General features: G+C 39.4%; 1 protein-coding gene across 10 annotated transcripts in view; it reads left to right on the forward strand.

The window, feature by feature from the left end:
• Positions 1-22,666, forward strand: part of ITSN1 (intersectin 1) — a 252,839-nt gene that overhangs the window by 70,394 nt on the left and 159,779 nt on the right. For 9 of the 10 annotated variants that reach the window (XM_065913505.1, XM_065913504.1, XM_065913506.1 and 6 more), the window contains 4 exons: positions 4,953-5,012; positions 7,130-7,222; positions 8,362-8,425; positions 19,798-19,958. In XM_065913505.1, coding sequence (XP_065769577.1) covers positions 4,985-5,012; positions 7,130-7,222; positions 8,362-8,425; positions 19,798-19,958 — 346 coding nt within the window. In that variant the 5' untranslated portion in view covers positions 4,953-4,984. Of the gene's footprint in view, positions 1-4,524; positions 4,543-4,952; positions 5,013-7,129; positions 7,223-8,361; positions 8,426-19,797; positions 19,959-22,666 lie in introns of those variants that run through there. The other variant, XM_065913502.1, reaches the window with a different exon arrangement.

Genomic DNA, 22,666 nt, shown 5'->3' on the forward strand with positions numbered 1-22,666 from the left:
TTTTATAAGAAATGAATTTAAAGTTTATTGCCTTAGTACCATGAAAATCTATTTCAAATAAATTAGCCTGAATATTGGAAAAGGACACTGTGAACTGCATGTAGACAATATACCTGTGAAAATGCAGGCCAGCGATAAAGTTATTTTAAATATGAGGAAGAATAGGTCTCTTGTTTTCTTACTTCTCTGGCTTCTGATTCCTTCTAGTTCTGCAATCTAGAACTGTTGGAATACTGTAAATTTAAGGCTCCTCTGGTTTGGTAAAGAATCACTCTTTGGCTCAGTGTTTGGTAAAGCGCAGTGATTTGGTAAGACTCAGTGTTTGGTAAAGAATCCACCTGCCAATGCAGGAGATGAGAGTGTGATCCCTGACTTGGGAAGATCCCCTGGAAGAGGGAATGACAACCCACTCCAGTATTCTTGTCTGGAAAATTTCATGGACAGAGGAGCCTGGTGGGATACAGTCCGTGGAGTCTCAAAGAATTTGGACTGAACTTAGTGGCTAAACAACAATAACAACAACAAGAAGAATAATGGGGAGAATATAAGCATAATTTGCTTATAAATGTTCCATTGTACATAAAATACCTTCTCTTCTAAGATGATGTCTTTAAGTATTGAGACCAAGTATTCTCTGGTTAGGAATCTGGCAACCAACATAGGTCAGTGGTGTGTTCACAGCATAGTTCAAGTCTTTGTAGGCCTCTTCAAGCCTCTTCTGTAGGCTTTGCTTGTCTAGTTGTTGGGACTTTTCCTTCTTGTTTTAAAAAAAGAATAATTTTTATTGGAGTGTAGTTGATTTACGATGTTCTGTTAGTTTCTTTGCTGTGCTATGCTTCGTCATGTCCGACTCTGCGACCCCATGGACCAGGCTCTTCTTTGCAACCCCACCCACCAGGCTCCTCTGTCCATGGGATTCTCCAGGCAAGAACAGTGGAGTGGGTCGCCACTTCCTCCTCCAGTGGATCTTCTCAACCCAGGGATTGAACTTAGGTCTCCTGCATGTGGGCAGATTCTTTATCATCTGAGCCACTAGGCAAGCCCAAGAAAACTGCAGTGGGTAGCCTATCCCTTCTCCAGGGGATCTTCCCAGCCCAGGAATAGAACCAGGTCTCCTGCACTGCAGGTAGATTCTTTACTAGTTGAGCTACTGCACAGCAAAACAAACCAGCCTCACACACACATATACCCCTCCCGTTTGGACTTCATTCCCGTTGGGTTCACACAGTGCATTAGGTAGAGTTCCCTGTGCTGAACAGCATATTCTCATCAGTTATCTGTTCTGTGCATAGTTCAGTATTGCCCCAGGCTCCCAAGTCCTCTCAACCATGTAGCTTCTTTATATAAGATGATTCCAAGATTTTGTGAGAGTATGGGCATTAATTAAGTATAAAAACAGATGCTGTATGTTCATAATCTCATTTTGGTCTTTCGATCACTAATCCTTAACTAAGTCCTGTTTTGGTTGTTAGAATTCTGCTAATTACTGGAATTGTGTAATTGTGAGGATTTCTTGTTCTGTGAATGAGTGTATGTTTGAATTAATTCATCTCATTACTCGTTTTTATATTTACCTATTCCCCCCTTCAATTTTATAATGTGTTACAAAATTTTCAAACCTCCAGGAAGTTAGGAAGAATTATATGACATACCTATTTTTAAAGACATTTTACAAAGTTTATTTAATATAAAATTAAAAGTTTTAAATTATGCCAGTAACTGAATTTAGAAATTTTATTCCTCATGATTAATTTTTGCCATTTAAAAAAAAATATTTTAGTGTGCTAGAGACCAATTATACATATTTTGTATTTTGTCTTTTGAAATCATTTAATATTTTCTGAATAATCTCCCTTCATGATAGCAAAACACTGAATCAAATAACAAGTGTATTTTAGCACAGTTTTTGTGCAAAATGACATTTTAATAAATACTGTTTTAAGGATGACCTAACACTTTTATAAATATAAATTTACAGAGGTGTCTTCTACTTTAAATACATTAAAATTTGAATTTTAATGTAAATATTGACATTCAGAATCATATTTATTTTGTAACTTTCTGTGATTAGCTTCCCTTTCTCAAGCTGAAATGAAGAACGGTTAAAGACTTTTCTCAAACATGTTTTAGCTTCTGGCTTAAAAATCCTAACATTTAGTCAAACTTTTCAAACTACTACTTACTATTTCTTGATTGCTCAATGTTTAGTCCGAGTGTTTTTCTATTTTTTTATATGTAAATATAGGAATGTTTGCTTCACTCTAAAAAGATAAGAGTAACCAGCAATGTGTTTATGAAAGGTTTTTAATAACTTGGGGAAGTGAAAGTTGCTCAGTCATGTCCGACTGTTTGCAATGGAATTCTCCAGGCCAGAGTACTGGAGTGGGTAGCCATTCCCTTCTTCAGGGATCTTCCCAACCCACGGATTGAACCCGGGTCTCCTGATTGCAGGGGGATTCTTTACCAGCTGAACCACCAGGGACTCCCAAGAATACTGGAGTGGGTAGCCTGTCCCTTCTCTAGTGGGACTTCCCAACCCAGGAATCGAACTGGGGTCTCCTGCATTGGAGAGGATTCTTTACCAGCTGAGCTACCGGGAAAGCCCAACTTGGGGAAAGTATGTATTATAATGTGAAGTGTGCAAAAGAAGGAAACAATTGTATATTTATGGAGAAAAGGCTACAGGAAATAGAAATGCTGAGTGTTAATAAAGTTGGGCGGACAGACTTGTGTGTGTGGGGCTGCCTTCTCTGGTGAAGAACAGCTCTTCCCCAGAAATATTGCATCAGCTGGTGAGCTTTCTGCACTTGCTCTGAGGCCATGGCCCTGCATCCCTGATTCCTCAGGGAGAAGATCACCCATCTCTAGGTTCCTTTATGTAGAAGCCTCCATTCCTATGTATTTTCATTGTAGATCAGCAGTCCCCAACCTTTTTGGCACCAGGAACCAGTTTCGTGGAAGACAGTTTTTCCACAGAGGGAAATACAGTTTCAGGATAATTCTTACTTCTTTTATTATTACATTGTGATATATAATGAAATAATTATCCCGCTCACCATAATGCAGACTCAGTGGGAGCCCTGAGTTTGTTCTCCTGCAACTAGGTGGTCCCATCTGGGGATGCTGGGAGACAGAGACATCCAAGTGTGCTTGCTATGTCCAGCTCACTCCTAATCTCGTGCTTCGCAAAGACAGGGTGTGGGAATGCAAGCAGTCTTTTATGGCAATCTCAGGATACCCCGCCTTGACTTCAATCCGGAACACATGGAAAGTTCAAGTTGTCTCAAACATACCTCTAAGGCCATGGTCATTTGCGATCTCAAGCGGTAATATGAGTGCTGGGGAGTGGCTATAGATACAGATGAGGCTTTGCTTGCTTGTCCGCTGCTCACAGTACCAGTCTTGGGTTGGGGGATTATAGATAGCTCACCTTAGCTGCTGAAATCCCATTGTATGGGTTGAACTTCTGCCTTCACTCACTCCTTTTTTGTGTTTTTAAACCACAGTTAGATTTTTTTTTTAAATATAAGACTTTCAACTTCCTTTTGATAAATGCTTACACTTGGCTTTTTTGTACAAAAATAAAAGCTTTTTGGACTTATCTGGCAAAATTCTATTAGGCTTATTTCCCACATTCAGTTTCCTTGTGGTCTGCTTTGACACTGAAACAACGAATCCACTGGTTGCCCTTCTGTGGTCTTTTCTGTCTACCAGTGCTTTTATTGTTTGGGACAGTACACCCCACCCCCCCAGCTTCACTCTGGTTAGTTTTCCAGGCTAACCACTTCACAAAAGTTCCATTAGGTTCTCTTTATTTACTTACTTACTTATGACTGTGCTGGGTCTTCATTGCCGCGCAGGCTTTCCTCTAGTTGTAGTGAGCGGGGCTGCCTTCTCGTTGAGGTGAGCGGACCTGCTGTTCACTGTGGTCCTCAGGCCTCTCACTCTGATGGCTGCTCTTGGTTCAGAGCGCAGGATCTAGGCACCAGGGCTCAGGAGTTGTGTTGCCCAGGCTTATTTGCTCCAAGGCACGTGGAATCTTCCCAGGCCAAGATCTAACCGGTGTCCCCTGCATTGGCAGGTGGATTCCTATCCACTGTACCATCAGGGAGGTCCTAAAAATGGAAATTCTTTAATAGTTTAGTTCATGTTGAGATTTTTTAATTTTAGTTTTTTTCCCCCCATGCCTCACAGCATGTACTTGGGGTTCCCAGGTAACTCCGTGATAAAGAATCTGCCTGCCAACGTAGGAGACACAGGAGATGGTGGGTTTGATCCCTGGGCTGGGAATATCCCCTGGAGTAGGAAATGGCAACCCACTCCAGGATTCTTGACTGGAATATTCCACAGAGGAGCCTGGTGGGCTAAAGTCCATGAGGTTGCAAAGAGTCAGACAGGACTGAGAACACCCTGTGTGTGTGTGTGTGTTCTCAAAAATGAAGTGGGCCTGCTGCTTCAGGAAAAATGACTTCCAGTGTTTGTTGCTGATGATAACAGTTCATGGGGTCACAAAGAGTCACCAAAAAAAAAAAAAAGAAGAAGGTAAGACAGTGCACTGCATGTACTAGTGTTAATGAAAAAGAGCAGTTGTTGTAACCATCAAGCAGATGGACTAGTATATGTGATGGTTAGGAGAAAGATAGATTTAAAAAATAACAAATACAACAATGCAATGAGTGGGATAATAATATAGGATCACTCACCAGACTGAGAGTTTCTTGTTGCCCTAGAGGCTTTCATCCACATTTTTTAGTACCCATCACTGCACCCGGGACTAAGAAACTGTACAGAGAAGGAATGAACGAGTGAACCCTTAGTGGTAACCTTCATTTGCAATGTTATCCCCTAGCTCTAGTGTTAGTCTTCAGGTCATTAAAGACAACCTGTTAGTGTGTTTATAAGTACCTAGAAGTGAAGTTTTCATAAACTTATATGTTGCATTTCAATTACAGGCGTCCATTAGCAAGGTGAAAGTAGCAGAACCATGGCTCAGTTTCCCACACCTTTTGGTGGTAAGTTTTCAAAGATTTTTCCTTTTTTTAATGTACTTTGGAACTGTTTTTTTTTTAAACTTAGTATTATGGCAGATTTCAAATATTCACATAAGTAGAGGGAATAGTATAATCAACCTATCACATAGTTTCAGTGATTATCAATCAACTTATGGCCAGTATTGATTCACCTGGATTCTTTTGAGCACCTCGCATATATATCAGATCATTTCATCCACAAATATTTCAGTGGACATTTCTAAAAGGTAACACTTTTAAAGATATAACTACAATACTGTTACCACTCCTGTGAAATTCATAGTAATTCCTTAATGTCCTCAGCTATGGAGTCACTATTAAAAATTTCCCTAATATTCTTTAGGTGTTATTTTTTTGTTAGAGTTGGTTGGTTCAACTCAGTGTCTGAACAAGACACTGTGAAATTAGTTCATACATCTCTTTAGTTGCTTTGTTAGTGAACCACCCCCCTCCCCCATCTCTGTTTTGTTTTGCTGTTTTCTGCAATTTATTTGTTTAGGTGACTGGGTCATTTACATTCTGTACTTTGTTTGGAAGACTGGATTTGAAGCATGGAATTTTTGTTTTACTTTAGTTTATCTATTTGAAATATCAAGCTTCACAAAATTGTTTTTCAGGTAATCTTCCCTAAGATTATTAGGAAAGTGTTAAATGTTGGTTTTGCTTACTGGCCATGTTTTGTGTTGTTTTAAAGAGATACAGTCGCCAAAGTATCTCTTGGCAACTGTCACACCTGGTCACCATGAAGAGAGTAAGGCGTCCCAAAGCCTCATTGCTGTGATCACATCAGGAATAGCCTCTGTGGGATTCTTAGTGCAGAATCTTTTCCAAACCATTCATGTTACTATTTTATTTTGTGTTTTGTCTTTGTCCCCCTTCCTAATCACTGAGCACGTTTTTGTTTTGTTTGTTTGTTTGTTGGGATTTGCTTTTACTCGACGAATTTTGACAGGGCCCCAGATGCTGAGGACTGTAGGACCTGTGAGGGAGCTTATCTGCCTGGGTCGCCCTCTTTGCCCTCATGTCTGTCACAGTGCCTGGCACATACGAGGCATTCAGCAAGTACATTTCCAGAGACGGAATGAAGGGCTGCTCTGACCATCACTGTCATATCAGACCTGCCCCTTCCATTTGGGAAAACGTCTGAACTTCTGAAAGCCTTTTCCCTGTGTCTAATCAAGAGTTACTTTGGTGAATTCGTTTGAGGAGACCTCGCACTAAAGTGGGCTGCCCTGGTGGCTCAGATGGTAAAGAATCTGCCTCCAATGCAGGAGAGACATGGGTTTGATCCCTCCGTCGGGCAGATCCCCTGGAGAAGGGAATGGCCACACACTCCAGCATTGTTGCCTGGAGAATCCCATGGACATAGGAGCCTGGTGGAGCCCTAAAGTGAAGACAGTCTCAGAAATGAGGGGGCACCTGGTCAGTCCATGAGTTGTAACTGAAGAACTTAACCCTGTTTTCTCTGGTTTGTCCTTGTTTTTTTTTCCCCCAGGATACTTATTTCGCATTTTTAAAATCCGTTTCAGTGAGTTATAATCTACATTCTATAAAAGTTACTGCAGTCTAGCATTTGAGTATTTTTATCACTCCAAAAAGGTTTTCATGGAATCAAGTAGAATAGTAATTTAGTGAAGCTCAATTTTTCCATAACCTTCACAAAGAATGTGTGTTAATGTCTTTTTTTTTCTTGCTTTACTCTTACTTTTCTCTCTTTGTTTTCCTTTAAAAAGTTATCTTATTGCAATAGAGTTGGTTTACAGTGTTGTGTTACTTGCTGCAGTACAGCAAAGTGAATCAGTCACACATAGACTTACATCCACTCTTCTAGATTCTTTTCCCATATAGGACGTTACGGAGTATTGAGTAGAGTTTCCAGTGCCGTATAGTTCTTATTATTGTCTATTATATACATAGTACTGTGTATGTGTCTACTCTTAGTTTTCTAACTTTGTGTTCACAACTTCCAAGGACAAACAGATGGTAAGTTATCAAATGGTTTATAATATACTGACCATATAAGTGCTGTGGAAACTGTGTGAGCACGTTGTTTTTCTTTTTTCGTTGAATAATTCCTTTGTCTTTTCTTTGGCTTGTAGGCAGCCTGGATATTTGGGCCATAACTGTAGAGGAAAGAGCAAAACATGATCAACAGTTCCATAGTTTAAAGCCAATATCTGGATTTATTACTGGTAATTATAGTCAGTATTTTTACATTTTTACTTACCATAGTACATATATCTGTGGAAAATCTATTATGCAGAGTGAAGGTGGGCACCTATGACCAAGGGTATACCTTACTTATTTTGACTTAGCCTGGATTCTGTATTTTCACAGTAACTTTTCCTCTGATGCACTCAAGCCTTTCTGCAGTTTTTAATGGATGCCAAGTCACTGTTTTAGGCATATCACTGGTGGGAATTGGTTAAGTTAATGAATCGCATTCTTGAAGTGATTGTATCATTGGACTGTGGTCCTTGAGTAAAAACACTTCCTTAATTCTGACCTTGAACTTGGCTTGAGAAACTTTAGTAAATTAAGAGAGATGAACATTTAAAAACATTTTGTTTATTTCTGTGTCCTTAAAGATTCTTTTGTACTTTGCCTTTTCTAGTTTCTTTCCTGTTTGGTTACTTTTCAGGAATTAGATTTAGAAAAAATGGCATCTAGATTTCCTGGAGACTTGTTTTTATGTATGTTTGTCTCAGTTCTCTTTAACTTATTAATTCTTAGTCATTGATGTGATTCTTTTGATCATTGTTACTCATTCTCCGTAAATATGTTAGCAGTACCAAAAATTTGAAGTGTTAGGTATATGGGAATAACAAAGAACTCTTTTGTAAAGTAGAAGTATGGGTCATCAGTTTCTTGGGGATTCCTATAGGTACACTTTGTCGTAATATATAGCTGCTACCATTTTAATTACTAGTAGATTTATTAACATAGACAGTCTACCCTTACATAATGGTAGACATTTTCTTTTTTAAGTGTTACATTCTAAAGTCAATGTATGACAAAAACCACTACAATGTTGTAAGGTAATTAGCCTCCAACTAATAAAAATAAATGAAAAAAGAAAAAAAAATAAAAGCATTGAACTGTTAAAAATAGATAAATAAATAAAATGCTGCAGGGAGAAAATAGAAAAAAAAATAAAGTCAATACTGATGTATTCATTTTATTGTTACTTATAAACTTATCATTTGGCTTTTAAAATGTATTAAGTTTCGTATTTACTAGATTATTAGCCTCTTTCATTTTTGTAATTTTGACATAGGAGTTTTCTGTCATCCACTATTTTCTTCTAACACTTTATCCATTTAATTTACAGGTGATCAAGCTAGAAACTTTTTTTTTCAATCTGGGTTACCTCAGCCTGTTTTAGCACAGATATGGTAAGTTGGAGCTTCATATATACAGAAGATTATAAAAAAAAAAACTTCAGAAATATCTAATCTTAATTTCTTAAATTATAGAAGGAAAATGTGTATTCAGAAATAATTCTGAAAATTATCTTTCTGATATGGAACTTAAAAAAGAAAAAGTGGTGACATTTGCAAGATAACACTGCTTGTAAATTTGACTTCCAGTTGAGAAATCTGCATTTTGATATTTTCTCACCAATTGTTTTGGCTTCATTCTCATCACCCATACTCAACTGAGTGTCCCACATTTCTTGGTTTATACTGTGATGGTATTGTATCTTTCATTGAATAAAATGCAAAGAAAATATTTGAGGCTGAATAAGGAAATAACCAATGAAAGAGTGAAAAAAACAGTATTTATTACAGTGTTGTACAAGGTGAGCACATAATAAATATTGGTAAATCCCTTGATTAACTGGCACAAATAAGTACTCAGTCTTTGGAAACCATTGGAGAGAGAGTGAATGAAAAAGAGTGGCCAATATAGTTTTGGGTACTAGGTCTATGACTTTGGAAAGCTATGGTGAATTCTTTGGCCCAGAGGCCATGCTTTCCTGCAACGAATGGTTCTTACAGTTGACTCTTCATTTCCCTGCGTTTCTTAGTGTTGTAGAGACAGCTTGCTGTAGTGAAAAGAACACATGTGTAATTCGTGTCATCTGTACAACTATCTATCTTTATGATTTGGAACATGTATTTATTCTCTCCCTGTCAGCTTCAGTTTTCAAATCTAGAAAATGGGAAGATGCATATTTATTTATAGGAGCATTGAGTGGTTTAGCAGAGAAACTGCATATAAAGACCTTAGTGTGGGCCCTGGCACATTACAGGTCCTCAAAACAAAACTTCAGGAAGGTGTCTGCTGTCATCATCAGGGATTGGGTGTTCCACGTTGACTGAATTATCCAACTAATTGCTTGTCCCCTTAGTTCATTAACTTTAAAATATTTTTAATTTTATGGAGATTAATAAAGTTGACATAGTTCCTTATTGCCTTTAAGTGGAGTCTATACATAAGCCTGATTATAAGTGTCATCAGTATGAAAATGATTTACTTTGCTCTGACATAACAAACCTTACATGGGAATTTATGTATTATTTGTGAGTGGGTATATTTGAATTGAAATTAAATGATACCCAGATTCCTGTGCTTGTTTTGGTGTCTGCTTTGTTTTATTTTTCCTGATTGCCAGCATATTGGCTGCCCAGACTGTCCCTTTTAACGATTAAACCCTTCTTGTACTAAGTTCTGGTCTATTTGAAGCATTAAAAATCAAACAAGGTTTTTGAAATTAAGTAAAGTAACAAGTAGAGAGAAAAACACACAAAGAGAGGCAGACAGACGGAGAGAACACTCATGTGTCTGTGAGCACAGGGTCGCTGACATGTTGGTTAAGTGTGCTCAGTCACTTAGTGACTCTGCACAAAGTGTCCGACTCTTTGCGACCCCATGAACTGTAGCCCGCCAGGCTCCTCTGTCCGTGGGATGCTCCAGGCAAGAATACTGGAGTGGATTGTCATGCCCTCCTCCAGGGGAGCTTACCATCTCAGGTATCGAACCCGCCTTTCTTAAATCTCCTGCACTGGCAGGCAGAGACTGAATGCGAAAGACTTGTGACATCTGCGTTAAACTTCTGCTTTGTGTTCTGGTGATTGTGTTTCATACCATCAGCCAAGGTCACTCACTAGACTCTTCTTTTTCCAAACAAATTTACTTTCTTCCACTGAATTCTGCTCCTGTACTGTATTTACAATCTGTGAAGTTTCAGTCAAGAAGCAGCCTTGTGATGAATTACTGCAAGGAGCTCTCACTTAACATTTGTTCACTCAGCAGTGGAAAAATATCTGTCAGATGTCTACTATGGACCAGTGACTGTTGTAGGTGCTGGGAACATGGCTGTGAACAAAACTGACACAATCTGTGCTTTCATAGAGATTGTAGTCCAGTGGAAGGAGATGTCAATGACAGCATAAAAAGTGTCACGTGTTAATAAGTGTAATGGAGAAAAACAAAGCATTATTTAATAAATTTCACTTCTTTCAATTAAGACAGTTAATTTTCCAAACTTTTTTTTTGGTGGAGGGATTGGGGTGGGGCATGGGGGAGTTCCCTGGCAGTCCAGAGCTTACAACTCTGCACTTCCACTGCTGGGGACCTGGGTTTGATTCCTGGTCAGGGAACTAAGATGCCACAAGCCAAAAATAAAAAAATAACAAAACAAAACTGGTTTTCTTTTTGTTTCTGTTTTGTTTACCAGACTGCACTAAAGTAATTTTTGCCAACTTTTTCTTTTCATCGTGAAAAATTATATTAACAGTGAAGATATTGAGTTGGCAGACTTAGGTTAAATCCAAAATGTTTTTTATCTTTAATTTCTTTTCTGACATTTTGTTAAATTTGTGATGGCATATTTTAGTTTCATCAAGAATTACTACTAGGGGGAAGAAACAAAACAAAACACACTTACACACCTATTGGGACTTCCATAGTGGTCCAGTGGCTAAGAGTCCACATTGTCAATGCAGGGGGCTGGGGTTTGATCCCTGGTTGGGGAACTGGAGCCCACATGCTGCAACTAAGACCCCTCCTAGCCAAGCAAAAACCCAACAATCAAAAAAACACACCTCTAAGTATCTTTTCCCAAAAGAAATAGCTTTGAAAGGTCATTGTAAATTTTATGAGGCACAGATGTCCTGCTAAGATGCTGGAATGGTGTGATGCAGAGTATGAGGAAGATCTGTCTTTTAGCACCAGCTTCTTCAGGCTTCCCAGGTGCCTCATTGGGTAAAGAATCCACCTGCCAATTCAGGAGACTCGGGAGACACAGGTTTGATCCCTGGGTGGTGAAGAACCCCTGGAGGAGGAAATGGCAACCCACTCCAGCATTCTTGCCTGGAGAATCCCATGGACAGAGGAGCCTGGCGGGCTGCAGTCCACGGGGTCGCACAGAGTCAGACACGACTTTGCAACTGAGCACACACAGTAAAGTGGCTTATTTCCTTTGTAAGCCTGAGCAGCACTTCACCTCTTCATATTTCGGGTTTTAAGTTTATAAATAACAGCTGACCTGATGAAGTAGGTCTTCCTCCCTATCTTTGATACTAATCTTGTGTTCTCACTTGGTTTTTCTGATGGGGTCAAAGGGAAGGCCCCCTGCCCCTTTTGGTAGAGGAGAGGGTTTGAGTCTAGATTTTAGGAAGTCCCTGTGCCACTCCTCTGGAGAAGAGGAAAATTTTTATATTGAGAATTAGGAACTTTTCCTAGTTTCTCTTTCTCTTTGCGCCTTTCTTTCTTTGCTCTAGTCTACAGTTGAAATGTAGAGGTGATGGGGACTGCTGGGGAATATCTTAGAATTCATGTAGAAACTATACTCCAGTTAATTTATTTATGAGTTTTGTAACTGTAACCTACTAATACTTTGGAGATACGTATCTGTCCAGTCTAGTTTCTAATTAAGAATACAGGAAATCCTGAATTCTCCCTCAGAGGACGGAGTCAAGTCAGTGTGTTTAAAGCCAAATTATAACAGTAACCAAAGATGACTCAGCTCCCTAGAAATTGTCTTACTGCTAAGGAGCTGAAAGGAAAGCCACCGATATCCTCTTATCTTAAATGCAACTTAAACGCTTAATGTGGTTCCAGCCTAGGCTGGTGCGGAGACAGGAAAGAACAGGGCAGAGGGCCATGGGACAAGAGCCTTGAGTAGAAGGAAGGTAGAGGGAAGGCAAAGAGGTGGAATGGGGCTTTGGAATCAGAGGCGGTAGGGGCCGTGGAAAGGGGGTATGGAAGCTGTTAAGGAGAGAGGTGAGGGGAAGAGAGGGAGCACTGCTTGGAAACAGGCCCTGAGAGAGGAGGAGGAAGCCAGAGGCAGAAATCAGGGGCAGGGATCAATCAGGGCAGACACCCCTTAGGATACCATCTTAGGATCCTCTGAGCATATGTCAGGAGGGCCTTCAGCCTCAGCAAGATCAATTTGCTAAAGTCCCTGGCCCCCCAAAAGTCATCCAGAACATTCCTGAGTCATCACTGTCTCAGTTCATGGCCGTGAGCATCTCTCCAGCTGGTGGGAGCCACGCCTGATTGCTCTCCTTTTGTTACCCTCCACAACCAGTCTGTCAGCGTATACTTTTGACTCCATTACAGACTGTATCCCCAATCTGGCCCCTGACTTTCTGTCTCCTTTGCTACCATCCTAATTTGTCACAGTGGGCCGAATAACTGTGCCCACGATCTGAGAGTCCTGACTGGAGACTGTCTTCCACACTTGTCCCTTTAGATTCCATTCTCCAAGCAGCAACCCAACAATCTTTCAAAAAAGTAAGCCACCCCCCCCCCCCAAAGGTAAATCCATTTAAAACTCTTCATTGACAAAACCCAAAGTCTTTACCAAGGCCATAGGCCAATGTGATCTGGGCTCTTGGCTGTTTCCCTCTTATTTTCTACTATTTCCTTCTTAATTTTTTGCACTCTGGTTTCACTGACCTTCTTTCTATTCTTTAAATGTGTCAGGGTCATTGCACTTGGCGTTTCCTCTCCCTGTCATGCAGCTCTTCTAGATCCTTACATATCTGGCTGATTACCCATCAGGTTTCGATTCATGGGTCACTTTCCCTGAGAAGGGCTTCCTGAGCACTTGTCTGAAGTACTTCCCTCTCAGTTTTGGATGGACATGTACACAGGGCTGCATTTAAAATGGATAACCAGCAAGGACCTACTGTATAGCACAGAGAATTCTGCTCAGTGTTATGTGTCAGCCTGGATGGGAGGAGAGTTTGGGGAAGAATGGACACGTGTATATGCATGGTTGAGTTCCTTGGCTGGTCACCTGAAACTATCCCAGCAGTGTTTCTTAATCAGCTGTACTCCGATACAAAATAAAAAGTTTAAAAAGGCAAAAAATAAATATTTCCCTCTCCCCACCTGCTCCTGCTACATCTTCTCTTTCCCATTGCTTTGCTTTATTTATTTTTTTTTTTTTTATAAGATTTTTTTATGTGAACCAGTCTCTATTGAATTTGTTACAATATTGCTTCAGTTTTATGTTTTGGTGATTTTTTTTGGCCGCGAGGTATGTGGAATCTTAGGTCCCCAACCAGGTATCGAACCCATACCCACTGCCTTGAAAGGCAAGGTCCTAACTGCTGGACCACCAGGGTAGTCCCCTTGCTTTATTTCTTAATAGCACTTATCAATATGTTGAGTAATCTGACTGGTTTTCTTGTGGAGTGTCTGCTTGCATTGAAACAAGGGCAGGAACTTTGCCTGTCTTTACCTTAGTTGTAAGCCCAGTTCCTGAATGGAGACCTTAGTAAGTGATCTTTTCAAAAAATACTTTTGGGAAATTCCCTGGCGGTCTAGTGGTTAAGGACTCTGCACTTTCACTGAGGTGACCTGAGTTCAGTCCCTGGTTGGGGAACTGAGATCCCGCAAGCTGTGCTGCAAAGCCAAAAAATTGTTTTGTTGTTGGGTGAATAAACAAAGAGATGGTGAATGACTGGACCAGATTAATCTGGATGGGGGAGGTGAGCAGCCCGCGATGAGCCTTTGTGGGTGAGGTGGCCTCCTAAAGGAACTGTCTGATGCAGTGAATGAGATGGAGCAAAGACAGGCCCTTCTTTCCCCTGAATCCTGTGATACAGACAAGCTTAAGTTTCAGAAGGGCTACACGCCTGTCCACCGCAAACCCCAGACCTATTCAGTGGCATTCAAGGTTACCTCACAGTTCTTTTGTTTACAGACTGAGGATGTGTGAAGTGCTGTGTTTAGAAGTTACTTGAATACGTTTTTTTCCTTCTATGTGGACACGTACTCATTCAAAATGCTACTCGGTTTATTTGTGTTTTTCTTTGTTGTTGTTGTTGTTTTGTTCTTAATTAACTTTTGTTGAAATATGGTTGATTTGCAGTGCTTTGTTAGTTCTGCTATACAGCAAAGTGAACCAGCTAATATATAAACATACATCCACTCTTTTTAAGATTCTGTTCCCATATAGGTCATTACAGAGTATGGAGTAGAGTTCTCTGTGCTATTCAGCAGGCCTTTATTAGTTATCTGTTTTATACGTGGTAGTAGATATATGTCAGTCCCAATCTCCCTGTTTATCCACCCCCTGCCGACCCCAGGTTTATTTGGTTTAGTTTTTATTCAGTTCAGGGATCTGCTCTCATCTTTGTGGACTTAATTTTATTTTTTGAATATGTAACACATTAACAAGGTTCCAAAAGCTTATTATCCTTTCGTTGTTTATTTCTGTGGGAAAAAAATGTGTCCCTAATATGTATGTGAATTTAAATTATTTCCTCTTCCTTCTACTTTGAAAGTAACCTCCTATAAATGTTCTTTTGTTCTTTCCTTTTCTCACTTAACAGCATATCCTAGAAATCACTCATACCATTGCATAGAGATCTTTATTTTCTTTTTACAGTTATGTAATACTTATTGTGAATGGTATACCATGGTTTATTCAACCAATCTCCTATGTTTTCTGCATTTGGGTTATTTCTAATATTTTACAGTTACAAATAATGCAGCGAAGAATGAGCTAAAGCATGTGTTTTTGTATTGTTGGAGGTGTACCTTCAGGGTAAATTCATAGGATTGAATTGCTGCATCAAAGAGTAAATCCATACATAGTTCTGCAGGTGTTGCCAGATTTTCCTCTGCTTGAAATTGAAACACTGTTTCCCATAGGATATAAGAGCAATGTGTGGTTTATTTGAACAAATTGAACAAAAAGCTTACCCTTGGTATTCAGTATACTTGTGGACCTTTCCTCATCTCCACCATGCCTGTTGTTATATATGGATTTTAATATCAGACTAAACATCATGTTTAAGATCAGTTTGTATTCAAGAGTCATAAATATTGTTTCACTTACTTTTTATTAAAAAATATTTTTTATCATACTTTTTTTTAACTTTGGAAGTTGTGTGAATTTAGTTTCAGGTTTCTCAGACTTTTAGTTAGTCTTCTGGGGTCATTATTAGAACTGAGTGGGCTTCCCAGGTGGCTCAGTGGTAAAGAATCCACCTGCCAATGCAGGAGATAGGGGTTCGATCCCTGCTGCAGGAAGGTCCCCTGGAGGAGGGCATGACAACCCACTCCAGCATTCTTGCCTGGAGAATTCCGTGGACAGAGGAGTCTGGCGGGCTACAGTCCATGGGGTCGCAAAGAGTCAGACTAAGTGATTGAGCATGCACACACACACAGGAGATGAAGTATATAGCATAGCTGAAATCATTTTTTGCAGAGAAAATTTGAGAAATAGAAGTCTAACTCTTTTCTAGTGTCTTAGGAGGGATTGGAGAGAGTTGAGCTTTGTAGGAGTAACTGCTATAATTCTAAAAAGACCTTTGAATTTTTACTACCGAGGAATCCCAACAGCTATGTTATGTTAGTTGAGCAGAAGTTTTTAAAAAAGATCACACAAAATTGTTGCAAATGTTTTGGGATTTTAGTGGATGTTTAGAATCTGAGCATTACATGTTTCATCTCCTCTCCCATTGAGGCTTTTACTAATTATGTCATTACTAGAAAGTCTTTTTCCCCTAACCCACTCATTATCCCACACTAGATATTTTTGTTTCTCTCTAGAAAATGTGTTTTGGGAGCAGTAGTGTGGGGAATAGAAAGTGGGAATCTATCTGCCTGTTTGTTTTTTTGTAAAGTATGCATGTCAGTATTGATTGTTGGGACCCTTTATTATATCCATGAAAACCATTTGAAATACCTGAATGTCTCTTAAAAAATATTTGAGTGACTTCTGTGGCCTTCTAGGGGTTAAGACTCCATGCTTGTACTGTGGGGCAAGGCAACGGGTTCGATCCCTGGTCAGGGAACTATGATCCCACATGCTGCACAGTGTCACCAAGAAAAGAAAAATTGGTGAAAGAAAGCTCACCGTTTCATTTTATTGACTCAACTTACTTTATGAAACCTGAAAAACAGACTAAAAATAAAGCAACAAAGAGACCAATCTCGATTATGATCATAGACACAGAAAAATGAAAACAAAGTCTTAGCAAATGGAATTCTACAATGTACAAAAACTATGACCAACTTGAATTTATGCCAGGAGTGCAAGATTAGTTCAAGGTCAAGGAATTCCCTCAACATTATTTCGCTCAGTAGTGTCCAACTCTTTTCAACCCCATGGACTGTGCCCTGCCAGGCTCCTCTGTCCATGGAATTCTCCAGGCAAGAATACTGAAGTGGGTAGCCATTCCCTTCTCCAGGAGATCTTCCCGACCTAAGGAGTGAACCCAGGTCTCGAATTGCAGGCTGATTCTTTATCATCTGAGCCACCAGGGGGGTCCATATTGTATCAGCAGATAAAAGGAAAAAGAAGATGTGTGTGATCAGGTCTTCAGATGCTGATTAGACATTTGATAAAATGTATGGCAAGCATTTCTAATAAGTAGAAAAGGGAACCGCTTAAATATGTCAGGTTACTTTCTAAAAATCAGTACCAAATATTACACTAAACAGTGAAACACTGCAGCCATCTAACTTAAACTCAGAACTAAGCTGGAATGCTCACTTAGTAATCTGGTGGAGATAGTAAGAACAGTGAAAGAGAGGAATGGTATAATTATAGGAAACGAAAGCTAACTCTTGCTGGTTAGGTGCTTGTGTAAGTTTCACAGAAGTTTGGTACGATTGATCAGCCAGCAGAAATGATTATTAAAAGCAAAATTTGTCTCTGTGCTTGAAATAAGCATCTAAATATGGAAATGAAGAACATGTTCTGTTTGAGTGACAGAAATGATAAAATTCAAGACCCCATTTAACGAGAATAGTAATTACTTACATGGAGAAAGTGATGTAATCTTCTTAAAGGAAACATTAGGAGAACTGAATGTACTGTTTTCTTTGGACAAACTATCATAAATATGTCAATTCTATAAAAATTAGTATATCTAATGCAGTTTCATCTTGGATTTCAAGAGAGTTGTTTGTAGAATATATAAATTATCTTAAAGTTCATAGGGAAAAAGAAGTGTCTAAATAGCCAAGCAAGTTTTAAAAGCTTTTTTATTGGGATTTACACTGTTGTGTTAGCTTCTGCTGGATAGTGAAGTGAATCAGTTATACGTACACGTGTCTACTCTGCTTTAGGTTCTTTTCCCACGTAGGCATTTCAGGGTGTTGTGTAGAGTTCCCTGTGCTATACTGTAGGTCCTTGTTAGTTATCCGTTTTATCTACAGTGGTGTGTATATGTCGACCCCAGTCTTCCAATTTATATCTCCCTGCCTTACCCCCTGGTAACCATATGTTTGTTTTCCACATCTGTAACTCTATTTCTCTTTTGTAGATGAGTTCATTTTACTCTTGTTCTTGTTAGTTTTTTTTTTTTTTTTTTAAGATTCCACATATAAACAATGTCATGTGATATTAGTCTTTCTCTGACTTACTTCACTCAGTATGACAATCTCTAGGTTCATCCAACAAGTTTCTTTTTTTTTTTTAATTTATTTATTTTTTTTTAATTGAAAGGTTTGTGTTGGTTTCTTCCAAACATCAACACAAGTTTTTTTTTTTTAAATAAGCCTTGCCAGATACCGGAGTCAGTGCAATCAGATTATTGTCACGTTGACCTGGAAATTATTCAGAGTAGATAATCCAGAAATAGATCTCATTTCATGTAAGCATTCAATAAACCACAAAAATTTTTTCCTGCTTCAGTGAGAAAAGGATGGATTGGTTCCTAAATATTGCTGGGAAAGTTAAGTATCCATCTATCTGATGGAAATCTGGTTGAACCCTGGGGTAACATACCACACATATATGCAGTGCAGTTCAGTTCAGTTACAGTCGGTTTAAAGGTTCAAATGTAATAAAGCAATACAATCTTAGAAAAGAAAGCTATGTGATCAAAGAAGTATTTTACATGTATAAAGATGTAGAATTCCTGTATGCTGAAGAATTATACAAAATGGACAAAGTTAAAAAATTCTTTCAGAAACTGACAGATAAACAGTTGATATGTAATGTACAATGAGCTCTTTTAAACTGACAAGGAAAAGACGTGCAATCCATCAGAAAGCTTGGCAAAGGATGTGAATGAGCAATTCATAGAAGCGTGAGTCCAAATGCTCAAGAAACATGGCAAGTGATGCTGAAGCCCGTTAGCAGTGAGAGAAATTCAGGTTTCATGGTGCGGTTTGCTGGAGGGCTCATTGCTGGCAGGGGAGCTCCTATCTGAGGCAGAAGAATGGTTCCTGTGGCCATAGTGTTTCCTTTATGATTTTATGACCTTTACAAATTTTCCCGAAAGATAGTGTTGACTTTTAGAATTTTTAGCATTTTTAAAGGTTTGTAATCTTTTTATGACACTTTTCTCTGTGCCTCATGTTTTACTACTTTGCATCAACTCCAGCCATGTAGGGTTATTTTCTACGTAACGTAATTTTCTTTTGTGGACACAGTCTGTATGTGGCTCATTTAAAAGACGGCTAAGGATTAAGCATTTTAATTGGAGTAACTGGTCTTAACATTTGAAGTTTCAAATAAAAATTTTGTTAAGACAAGTTTGAAAAAATAAATCTTTAGGCCTTTGGTATCTAGACTTCAACAAATGAAGTCCGAAGGACTGTGTTTTGTGCAGAAGAGATTAAGTCACAGGCAGTTTCAGTTTGCCAAAATGTAGTTTCCGGTTGCAAGTGCAAACTCTGTTCTTCCGTTCGGTTACTCTTCATTGAGAAAAAATACTTTATATAACAGCTTATTGAAAGTTGCACTTGACCATTTATGTTTGGATGCCACTTTCAGATACTGTTTGTAAGCTCATTTAATTAATTTTCACAGCTTTAAAAGTATGCCAGTATTACATTATAATAGAGTGTAGCATGTCACATGCCCGTGTGAGATTTGTAGAACCCCACAGAGGAGTTGATGCAATCAAATCAAGAATCTAGAAATAAACTCTTGTTTCCAAATACCTTTGTTTCCCCTGTAATAGCTTCATTGTCACATAATTTATATAACAAAATTCACAGTTTTAAAATGTACAGTTCAGTGTTTAGTCTATTCAGAGTTGTGTAACCATCACCACTATCCAATTGAGAACATTTTATATGTCCTGACATTCAGACTGAAAATTACCTTGTGTATCATATAACTAATGCATGCATATAAGTAAAGACTAACACAGTAAAACATAATTCATAGTTATGTAAAACCTATTCAGTTTTTTCCCTACAGCTTGGTAAACAAGTTTTGTTTTGTTTTCTCTGGGACCAAGGGAGCTGATGCTTTAGTTTTCGTGTGGGTGGGGCTGGTGGTTTGGGAAAGGTTCTTTTAAGGTCACAGTCATTCTGAGCCCATGCTGTTGTTCTGCAGGGCGCTCGCTGATATGAATAATGATGGCAGGATGGATCAAGTGGAGTTTTCCATTGCTATGAAACTCATCAAGCTGAAGCTCCAAGGATATCAGCTCCCCTCTGCACTTCCCCCTGTCATGAAACAGCAGCCAGTTGCTATTTCTAGCGCACCAGCGTTTGGTGAGTCTAAAAGGAATTGGTTCCTGTATTTCATTGTATGTTTTTAAAATAAACATTTCCAAAAAATAAAAAAAATAAATATTTCCCTCTCCCCGCCATCTCAGTTTGTAGCACTGAAATTCTAGGAGACATTCAGTCTGAAAAATGATGACCCTGTGCACAAAGATAATCCTGGAAGGGAAGAAAGCAAAAAAAAAAAAAAAAGAAGAAGAAGAAAGAAAGAAAGAAATGAAAGCAGCAGGGCAGATTGTCAGGGAAAAGGAATAAACCTGGAGTGTCTGTTGCATCTTCTGTCTCTTTCCTGCTCCTGTTGGATTCTTGACCCTTCTTCACATCTTCACATACTTCCCTTTGATTTTTTGTTTTCTAGAGCATCGTTTTGTTTCCTTGTGCTCCTTTTGTTTATAGTATCAAGAGAAATGTATATTTTTTAATAATAGTTCAGGCATTGGCTACGTTATATTACTTCTTAGAACAAAATGCCACAGGGAAGAAGAAAGTTATTATCCCAATTTAAAAAATAATTCCATAAAATGCCGTCTTTTAGTCAGATGTTTTTCTTAAAAATTAATTGGTAGGCATGTTCCTGGCAGTCCAGTGGTTAAGGCTTCGAGCTTCTGATGCAGAAAGCATGGGTTTGATTCTTGGTCAGGGAACTAGATACCACATGCCCTATGATATGGCCAAAAAAGAAAAAAAGACAATTAGATGATAATTAGTTGACTAGGATCACAGTCAGTTCTGCTTTCTTTTTCTTTTCCTTCTTTGCTTTTTTGAGCCTTATTGTGTGGCTTGTCGGATCTGAGTTCCCTGACCAGGGATCGAACCTGTGTCCCCCTGAAGTGGAAGCTGTGCTGTGCTAAGCCTAGTCGCTCAGTCGTGTCCAGCTCTTTGCGACCCCGTGGACTGCAGCCTGCCAAACTCCGCTGTCCATGGGGATTCTCTAAGCAAGAATTCTGCAGTGGGTTGCTATGCCCTGCTCCAGGGAATCTTTCCAACCAAGGGATCGAACCCAGGTCTTACCAACTGAGCCACCAGGGAAGTGGAAGCTAGCAGAGTCTTAACTGCTAGATCCTGAGGGAAGTCCCCAACAGTTCTGATTTCTTCTCTGTTCTCACCCTAGACTTTAATTATTTAGCTTGGTCTCAAGATTACAGTAATAAGATCCAACATGTGATTCTTGGGAAAGTTCTTAGACAGTTTAAACAAAACAGAAAAATGGATAGAGTTTCCCTCTCTCTCTCCATCCTAATGTATCTGATGACAGGTGATAAAGTGAAGGAGGTTTGGGAGGGGGCAATCATAGTAATTCAGGTTGTCTCTGATACAGTTAATGATGTGTGCATGTTCAGTCACTCAGTCGTGTCTGACTCTTTGAAACCCCATGGACTGTAATCCGCCAGGCTCCTCTGTCCTTGGGATTTTTCAGGCAAGAATATTGGAGTGGTTTGCCATTTCGTCTTCCAAGGGATCTTCCCAACCCAGGGATCAAAACCGCATCTCCTGCATGTCCTGTATCTGCAGGCGGGTTCTTCACCACTGAGCCACCTGGGAAGCCCACAATTAATGATAACCTGAGATAAATAAATGATGTACTTAAGAGGTTCACTATTTAAGGTTCACTATGCATTGCCTTTCTTTCAGTGAGTTTGTGCCACAAGTCTGGGTATGATAAGGAGAAAGGTCCAGGTTTTGGGTTAGGCAATAGGATAGTGATCCAAGGAAAGGAGGAAAAACTCAAAGTCACATGAGAGCTAGGGGTGGAAGGGCAGAGGTGAGCAGTGGCCATGGGCTGCTCCAAGGGACCAGCGCCCTCCCTGGCCGTCTTCCACCCTGTATTCCCAGTTCTGAGCCCTCTCTTAACCAGCTTATTTCAAAGGGGTGGTCGCTCCGAATCCCTGACGGTGCTTGTAGCTAAAACAACTAAAGGGTGTTTGGTTTGCTTTTGGCCTCCATTCCGAGGCTGCAAGAAGAAACCTTGGCGTGGAGAAAGGGTCAGATAACCACAGGCATCCCATTTCCTCTTTTTCCCTCAAACCCAGGTGTCAGTAATTCTTCCTCTGACATGTAATATGTCTTCTCTTATTCCATTCTGCTGTAGGAATTTCAGCTCTAGGGATATTGCTGATTTATTTTCAGGAGCAGTGCCATCATTGTACAGAGGGTTTTACAGTCAGTTAAGTAACCTGCCCAGCCTCTAAAGGAAGCCAGGATTTTTTTTTTAATTGAAGGATAATTGCTTTACAGAATATTGTTGGTTTCTGCCGAACATCAACATGAATCAGCCACAGGTATACATATGCAGGATTTTTTTTTAACTTAAAAATATTTTTTAAATGTTTTTGGCCATGCCTTGCAGTATATAGAATCTTAGTTGCCCCTTGCAGTGGAAGTGTTGGAATCTTAACCACTGAACCCCAAAAGGGAGGTCCCTGGGAAGCTGGGATTTCTTAGCTGCCCTCCTCCCACTCAGACCTTAGCTTTTCTCTTTGGCTTCTCTATGGCTTTTCCTCCCATCATTCTCGTCACACCGACCTTCTCAGTAAACTCTTTTCTAGAGGATTAATCATGAGGGAATAACAGACTATAAAGAGAAGTTAAAAGTACATGGTTCCTTCCAATCCCCACTTTTGCACAAGTTTACTCAAAAATCTGGCCTTTGCCAAAGTAATTTTTTTCTTATGATTCTTCTGGCTTCTTGAAAACAT

This window comes from Muntiacus reevesi, chromosome 21 (assembly GCF_963930625.1).
Source record: "Muntiacus reevesi chromosome 21, mMunRee1.1, whole genome shotgun sequence".
NCBI classification, from domain to species: domain Eukaryota; kingdom Metazoa; phylum Chordata; class Mammalia; order Artiodactyla; family Cervidae; genus Muntiacus; species Muntiacus reevesi.